At 47.7% G+C, this 9,047-nt stretch overlaps 1 protein-coding gene across 1 annotated transcript; it reads right to left on the reverse strand.

Moving 5' to 3' along the window:
• Positions 1-3,989: 3,989 nt before the first annotated feature.
• Positions 3,990-5,793, reverse strand: YJU2 (YJU2 splicing factor homolog). The gene has a single exon (XM_084890357.1). It carries the CDS (start codon positions 5,718-5,720, stop codon positions 4,749-4,751), a length of 972 nt encoding a protein of 323 aa, XP_084746483.1. The 5' UTR covers positions 5,721-5,793; the 3' UTR covers positions 3,990-4,748.
• Between the last annotated feature and the right edge of the window lie 3,254 nt (positions 5,794-9,047).

Here is a 9,047-nt window from a genome sequence, read left to right on the forward strand (position 1 = left end):
TCCCTGATTGATCGCCTGCTCCTGCTGTTGTCCCTGGAGCCTAAGGGGGAGGACAGCGGGTCACACCGTGTCCTCCGGGAGCAGGCGGGTGGCGGCACTGCCCGCGTGTCCTGAGGGCAGGGACCGGGCGGGCGGTAGCAGCAGTGAGGACAGCACAGTGCTCCCCACACTGCTCTGTGGGCCGGCTGCTGTCCACCCCGTTTTGTAGGGAAGGAAACAGGCTCACGTCAGGGGACATGCCTGAAGTCCTACTGCTCACTGCACAGCTGGCACTCAGACCCTGGTTTCCGGACTGCGAGCCCAGCATTGTCTCCGCCAGGACACCACCCCAGCGCCTGGCACTGCAGTGCCATTCATATTGAACTGGTTGGTTTGGTTTGGTTTCTTGGCCGTAACCTACCTCCACCAACAAGCCACCTTTAAAGCAAAAACAGGAAACAGCTGTTGCTTCTTAGAAGGAGAGAACGGTGGGAGGTCCCATCAGCACGGGGCCCCCACCTAGTCCTCTGAGCACCCGCACCGAGACCCTCACTCCCCTGGGCCAGCCCACCGGGCAGGAGGGGCGCGCTGCTGAAGTGCCCCAGGTTCGTCATCTTCGGGTGAAGAGGCTCTGGGGTATGATTTGGGGGTGAGGGGTGCCCTCAGCCTGGGCTCAACCTCTTCCCCAAGTTGGAACAGCCACGGCCATGGAGAGTGAGACAAACTGGGATTTTATTCCCTCTGGTCAGCGAGGCCTGGAAGGGCATTTTTTCGTCTGTCCCCCACTGCCCCACCTCCAGGACCGATAACTGCTCCGTTAGGAGGGCTGTGGGATTCCAGCGTGGACTCCCGTTCCAGCCTCAGCTTTGCGCACAGGAAGTGACGGGCTGGGGTTGGGGGCTGGAACGCAGGGCTGGAAAACCATTTGCAACCCCCTGGGCTGTCACTAATCCAAACCCACAACCTTCAGTGCCTGGCTTACGTCTGTCCCCGAAGCTTTATTGATCCTTGGGGTAGGATGAGGCAAAGATGGGTCCTCTCACCAGGCGGTGGCCCCGTGGCCCAATCCCAGGCCAGGCCCGCACCAGAGGGCAGGCCGCTGTGACTGCTTTGCTCTTTGACCTGTGGCTGCCCCATGAGCCCTCTCTTCCCCCTCCCCCACAGGGCAGGCATGCTGCACTCACTGGCACCCCAGCAGACAGCTTCTCCCTGCCCAGCCTGGAAAAGGCAGAAGGCTGCCCTGGCCGGGTGGCTCAGATACACCAAGGTTGCGGGTTCAATATCCAGACAGGGCACATATAAGAAGCAACCAATGAATGCATAAATATGTGGAACAACAAGATGGTGTTTTTCTCTCTTCCTTCCTCTCTGACTCTAAAAACTTTTTAAATGGGGTGGTCAGAAAGTAGGCTCCAGTCTCCCAGGTTGCTTTTCTGTCCCCAAAACACACAGAAGCCTTTCTGAACTTAAATATTGCCTCCCACTTCCTCACACCCCTTCCCTCCACTAGGTGAAGGGACAGTCCCCGTTAGAAACCCTAACAGGGGTCCTCAAACTTTTTAAAGTGGGGGCCAGATCACGGTCCCTCAGAGAGCTGGAGGGCTGGACTATATGAACTACTAATTCCTACTGTAACACCTCGGCTGCGCTCACTGCCCAAAAAACCTGGCGGGCCGGATCAGACTCCTCTGCGGGCCACATGTGGCCTGCGGGCCGTAGTTTGAAGACCCCTGCTAGAATAGGGTTTCCTACTCTCACCTGGCCATGAAAGTCACCTGAAGTGCTTGTTAAACATACAGGTGTCCGGGCCCACTTCAGGCTCGCTGGGTTGAAGACCTAGGAGCCTGTGGGCCGAGGCCAGCTGGAACCCACCTCACCAGGAGGAACTGTCGTCTAAGAGGGAGCAGGGCTTCAAAGAAGCTACACTGTCGGGGTCTTAGAAACATGACTTGTCAGAGCCCCAGAGAGGATCTGTCTCCGATGAGGACTTCCATCGTCCAGGATGACAAATGATGACGGACAAAGCAGGAGGCCAGTTTGTTCCAATTCAATGATTAAAGAACCATAGGCCCAGGGAGTCCAGCCTCAGGGGTTGGGCCCCAGAAAATTATAGTAAATATACAAAGCCATGCCTGGCGGCCTCTTAAGTATGGAGCCCTTGTGCAGTGCATAATCTACCCAGGTGTTCACAGCAGCTCTGCATCACTTAGTCTGCAGTGCTGACAAAATCCCTCTTACTTTTTATATTTGAAAAAGAAGGCACATTTTCACGACCAAGGCATGAGCCATGTGTAATCGGTTTACGGAAGAGCTCCGAATTAATCCGGAGGCAGAGCAGCTGAATCTCTCAATATCCCCCGATGGCCTGGTTTGCTTTATTGAGGAGTTTCACTGTATTGATAATAGCCCCTTTCTGTGAGTGCTATGTGGCAAGCACACAGCTCTGCATGCTTTACTTAACTCAATAAAGCTTGATCACAAGGCCATAGATTTTTTTAAAAATATTGAAGTAAATTATACCTACAGAAAAGTGCACATAAGTGTATACACCTCAGTGAATTTTTTTAAAGTATATATTTTATTGATTTTTTACAGAGAGGAAGAGAGAGTTAGAAACATCAATCAGCTGCCTCCTGCACACTCCCTACTGGGGATGTGCCCCCAACCAAGGTACATGCCCTTGATCAAAATCAAACCTGGGATTTTTCAGTCCGCAGGCCAAACCGGTTTTGGCCTCAGTGAACTTTTATAAACACCCCCCAAGTCACCAGCAACCATAAAACATTACCATCACACACACACACACACACACACACACACACACACACACACCACAAAAAGAACAAGGATTTTTGTCTATTTTGTTCCCTGTTGTATCCCAGTACTTAGTACAGAGCCTGGCACAGAGGAGATGCTTAATAAGCTGTTAAATGAATGAAATGCAGAAAGGTTAAGTAATGTGCCCATGGTCAGACATTCAGCAAGTGGCCCAACCAGGGTGAGCCCCGGTGGGATGGCTTCAGTGTCCGGGGCACACCCATTCCACCACGGTACCCTGCAGCTACAGCTTGTTCGGACAGCATCTTCCAAAAGGCAGACCCGCTGCTCTCTGCTAGTCTGTTTATGTCTTCAGAATTTAATGTTGGGAAGGCAAGACCAAGTTAACCTTCAAGTCTTTCTCTCATTAAAGTTTATGTTTGTGTTTAGCTTAAACCCAGTTTGATCCTTAAGTCCGTCCAGGGCTGGCTTTCTCTCTTTGCAATTTGAGAGGAATCCAGTTTCACTCATTCTTTCTCTAAAATCGCACCCTCCATCTATTAAGGTTGTACAGGCCAACGGAACTTAAAATTCCATAAGTGATTGTGGTTGTGGATAAGGAGGTGTTGCTGCAGACTAGCAGGCTGACTTCACCACCAGTTTCGGAAGAGGACAACATAAGTTACTACCCTCCACCCCCAAATATAAAAGGCTTAGTACATCCTGATAAGCAAGGTTGCAGATTCAATCCTTAGGGCACACACAAGATCAACCAATGAATGCATAAACAAGTGGAACAAATAGATGGGGGTTTATTTGTTCCACTTGTTCATGCATTCATTGCATAAACATAAATTAAAAACAAATTTTAAAAAAAGATTAATTAAAAACAAATTTTAAAAAAAGAGATTATTTTGTTAGCAATTACTTACCAAAGTGGTCTTGGCATTTTACTGTCCAGCTCATCGAGATGTGATGGCAGGTGCTGTCACCTGTTCCGTGAGCAATGCTCAGCCTGTGACCAAGGTTCAAACAGCGGGTCATTTTTATGTAGAAAAACAGCTCAGAGAGCAGACTGGCACATACCTATGAGATATTACAGAGGTTAGCACACCTTAAAACTGCTTTTAACCAAGTGTGAAATAGTCAGAGAACCTCTCTTCGTATACATTGTTGGAATTCTCAGATGCACAAAGCTTTATAGACTGTAAACACCATTAATCAGTGTACAATCCAATGACATAGGGACCAGCTCACTTCACAAAACTTTATTAAAGCAGACTCTTATTTGGTATATCAAAAAGTCCCAAAAGGATCCTTGTAATAAATCTGCTAGCAGAGTCCATGAGAGTGGGTGGCTTCTAGCCCCACCCCCACCCCCACGCCAGTATCCCAGTGCTCAAGCTGGGTAAGCAGTCAGCAGAAAAGCTTTTTTCAGCAGCTTGGTCTGGAGTTTGGAGTCCATCCTCTGAAAAGTGAATTTCTACCAGTTGTGAGTTAAAAACAGCCAGATGTCTTCCATTTGTAGTTACTGTGTGTATGTAACTCACTATTCTAGGATTTTAATGTGTCCTCAAATAAAAAATGACTTATGTCCAATGGCAGCAATTGTCCCAAAATAACGTCTTGGTGTGTGTGTTCCTTTTATTGGTTCCAGACAATTTTGTAGTGGGAAGAGATGAAGCCAACAGGAGTGAGTGGGTTCACTCACATGCCCAAAACATGGCTAACATCTCAAGGACTTTCCAACAGACCAGGGATTCCTCCAGAGATGTCACAGTTTTGAACTTGGTACCAGGTGGGAAATAGCATGAGCTTTGGCCCTAGAGGTCCAGACAGGCTGGAGGTTGGGGGACAGGAGAGAAACCGAGTTCCTCAGCTGAAATCCTGGCTGGTCCCACCAGCCTCCAAGACATTAATTTTTGTCCAGTTGTGCTCTGGTTGATGACAAGGCCTCCTGCCCCAAACACCAGCTGGAGTTGGATATATGACCCTTGTCCTGGAAAAGGGCCTCAGTTGCTGCTGCTGCTGTCCTCACTATCCGAATATGCACCCAGCAGGCTCAGAGAGGAGGTGCTGGGCGTCCTGGTTGCAGGGTCTTCGGCTTTCCCGTTGCTCACAGTGTCCAGTGTGGGTGCCAGCTGGCCCTGTTGGGTGCTGCGATCCAGGCCTGTTTTCTTCACCACAACGAGGCCTGAGAGCTGAGGCCTGCTGCCAAGGGTGCCCACACTCCGCTCCCAGCTCTCCGTCTTCCTCTTCGCCTTCGGGCCTTCGTCCAGGATTGCTGTGGGTTTGGGGTTGGGCAGGAAGGCCGGCTGGGGCGGGGCAGGAGCAGAATCCTCTTCCGAATCGGAGTCCTCCAGCAGCCTTCGTTTCCTGGCTTCTTCCACCAAGGCTGCCGTCTCCCTCTCATCCTCCTCCTGCTCCTGCTTCAGCCGCTCCTCCTCGGACAGGCGGTGCTGCCGCAGCATGGCCTCAAAGTCTACGTGGGCCTGCCGCTGGTTCAGGTCCTTGAGCTCCTGCAGATTCTCCAGTACCTCCATCTCCAGCTTGGAGTCCTTGGTTCGGTTCTCCAGCACCTTCATAGGATTGTTCAGCTCCTCATCCTCCCGCTCCTTCTGCACTCTCTTCTCCTCCTCCTCCAGGAGCTTCTCGGCCTGGAAGTTTCGCGTGGCTCCGTGCTCCATGGTGTAGTCTGTGTTTTCGGGGTCTGTCTTGAAGGTGATCTCTGCCAGGCAGCGCGTGCACTTGATATAGAAGCGGAAGATGGGCAGGCCCAGGTAGACCTCGTTCTGCACCGTCTCTTTGCGCGCGTTGAACTTCTTACCCTTGTAGATGTATTCTCCGCACGTCTTACACCTCATATTGAAGGGGGCCATCAACCGCACCACGTACTGCCGATCTTTGGGGAGCTTGAGCTTGGGGATCTTCGACGGGTCAAAGTCGGGGGGGTAATACTTGTTTAAAACTTTTCGCTCCGACATTTTCGCCTTTTATTCTTCTCACCAGCACCGGAGAACTGTTCAGGACCGGTGTTTACCGAACTTCCGCTACGCTTCCGTCGACGTCACTCCTTCTGCCTCTCTGATTGGCTGCGGCAGTCACATCGTGCCTTTTTCATTGGCTCCGATCCCCGTCTGTCAGCGTCCGAATCCTTCCGTCTATCGTCCCGAGTTGCAATCTCTGTAGCGCAACAAAGGTTCCGGGGGTTCGGATTCGGAGGAAGTTACGAAGAGACGCTACGCCAGTTAAGATTTTGTCGTTATGTGAGGTAGCTGGTTCTTTCTTTTATTCACCAAAGAGAGAGCTCGGTTGAGTGCCTACCCCGTGCGCTGGCCTCTGGGAGCCCACACGTTCCGGGTCCCAGCGCTCACATCGGCACTGGGGACAGTTCCCACGGGCTACACACACAGGTCGCGACAAAGGAGCACCGGGTCGCCCCGCCCCAAGTTTAGCTTGAGCCCCCGGCCTACTCCAGGACAAGGATCCAAGCCTACCTCCCCCAGGCACTCACACTAGCTGCCCCCACCGCCCTCCTGCGTTCCCCTTTAAAGAGAACATCTCACCCCATTCTTTCCCTGGCCGCCTCCCTTCCCATTTTTTTTTAATAATTTATTTTATTTATAAGTTTATTAGTTTCAGAGAGGAAGGGAGAGGGAAAGAGAGATAGAAACATCAATGATGAGAGAATCATTGATTGGCTGCCTCCTGCTGCACGTCCCCTAATGGGGATCAAGCACGTGCCTTTGACCGGAATCGAACCTGGACCCTTCAGTCCTCAGGCTGATGCTCTATCCACTGAGCCAAACCAGCTAGGGCTCCCTTCCCATTCCCCCCCCCCCCCCCCCCCCCCGCAAATTGTGGTAACACTGGTTTTTAACATTGTATAAGTTTACCATGTATAACTTGGGTATGTACTACAACTTGATCACCACCCAAAGTCTAGTTTTGATCCATCACCATGAAATTGACCCCCCTTCCCCATTTCGCCCACCCCCCACCAACCCCCTTTTCCTTTGGTAACCATCAATCTGTTTCCCATATTTAGGAGTTGTTTTTGTTAGTTCTTTTTTAAAATATATATTTCACATATGAGTGAAATCATGTTATTTTTCTTCGTCTGACTTATTTCACGTAACACAATATCCTCAAGGCCCATCCATGTAGTCCCAAATGGCAAGATTTAATTCTTTTAACTTTTTTATGGCTGACTAGTATTCCATTGTGTACATATATCACATCTTCTTTATCCATTCGGCTGACAATAGACTCTTAGATTGTTTCCATGCCTTGGATATTGTAAATACGTAGTGCTACAGGGAGCACAGAGGTCCATATATCTTTTTAATAAATGTTTTTGATTTCTTTGAATAAATACCCAGAAGTGGAATAGCTGCATCATAGAGTAGCTCAAGCTAAAGACTTGTGGTGGTGGTGTTTTTTAAACATGAATTTTAGTCTTTTCAGTCAATTCCAAATAATAAACATTGCATATGCAAAATATTACCTATTTTTTAAAAATTTATTTGAGCCGAAACCGGTTTGGCTCAGTGGTAGAGCGTCAGTCTGCGGACTGAAGGGTCCCGGGTTCGATTCCGGTCAAGGGCATGTACCTTGGTTGCGGGCATATCCCCAGTAGGGGGTGCGCAAGAGGCAGCTGATCGATGACTCTCTCATCGATGTTTCTAACTCTCTCTCTCCCTCTCTGTACAAAATCAATAAAAAATATATATATATTTTTAAATTTATTTGAGAGAGAGAGAGGAAGGGCAAGAGAGGGGGAGAAACATTGATTTGTTGCTCCACTTATTTAGGCATTCATTCGTTGAATCTTGTTTGTGCCCTGACCAGGGATCAAACCTGCAACTTTGACATATTGGGCTGATGCTCTAACCAACTGAAATATCCAGTCAGAGCTTAAAATAACTTTTATTAAGTCACAATAAATTGATTTATATTCTGTGACATTTTGTTCCATGATACAGGGCCTCAGATTTGGGTTATCTAAAATTCACACGAAAAAAAAAAAAAAAAAAGACAGCTTAAATATATGCCCATGGTCAGAGGACATGAAAATTTTAAAGATAAAGGACTGCAATTATTTGGTACATTCGATAATAATTAAAGAAGATCCATCACCATGAAATTGTGATACAACTTTCTACCCAATGGAATATTAGAGAATAACATCTTCATGTAAAGAGTTGAAACAACTATTTGGTTTTGGGGACAGTATCAATTAATGGAAAAATTCCAGCCTGGCCAGTTTCTAATGGTTCAGAGCATCAGCCCATGGACCAAAAGGTCATGAGTTTGATTTCTGGGCAAGGGCATATACCTCCGTTGCAGGTTCCTCGGCCCCATTAGGGGTGCAGCCAGTCACTGTCTCTCTCACATCAATGTTGCTCTCTCTCTTTCTCCCCCACCTCTCTCCCACTTTCTCTCTAGAAATAAATGAAAAAATATATCCTCCAGTGAGTATTAAAAAAAAAAAAAAAAAAAAAAACCTGAATAGGCCAATAACAACTGATGAAATAGAAGCAGTATCAAAAAAAAAAAAAAAAAAACTACCAGAAAATAAAAGCCTAGGTCCAGATAGTTTCACAAGGAGTTTTACCAGACATTCAAAGAAGAACTAACACATATCCTCCTCAAACTACTTTAGAAAATCCAAGAGGAAGGAACAATCTAAACTCTTTATATGGGGTCAGCATTATCCTAACTCCAAAACCAAATAAAGACACTACAAAGGAATAGAATTACAGGCCTATATCCCTGATGAACATAGATGCTAAAATCCTCATCAAAATATTAACAAATAGCATCCAGCAATATTTTAAAAAAAGATCATACACCATGAACAAGTGGGATTTATTCCAGGGATGAAAGGCTAATACAATATTTGCAAATCAGTAAACATGATACATCACATAAACAAGTTGAAAGACAAAAATCACATGATCATATCAATAGACAGAAAAAGCATTTGACAAAATCCAACATCCATTTTTGATAAAAACTCTCAGCAAAGTGGGAATAGAGGAGCATATGTCAACATGATAAAGGCCATATATGACAAACCTATAACCAACATCATACTCAATGGGCAAACACTGAAAGCATTTCCGCTAAGAACAGGAACAAGACAGCGATGTCCACTTTTACCACTCTTATTCAACACTAGAGGCCTGGCACACGAAATTCGTGTGTGGGTATGGTCCGCAGCCTGCCCCACTCCCTGCCACCACTCACCCCAGGTTCCCCATTCACCATCGGGTGATTGGTGCCTGACAACCAGGGTAAGAGACAGA

The sequence above is a fragment of the Pipistrellus hanaki genome (assembly GCF_964339955.1).
Source record: "Pipistrellus hanaki genome assembly, chromosome: 7".
NCBI lineage: Eukaryota > Metazoa > Chordata > Mammalia > Chiroptera > Vespertilionidae > Pipistrellus > Pipistrellus hanaki.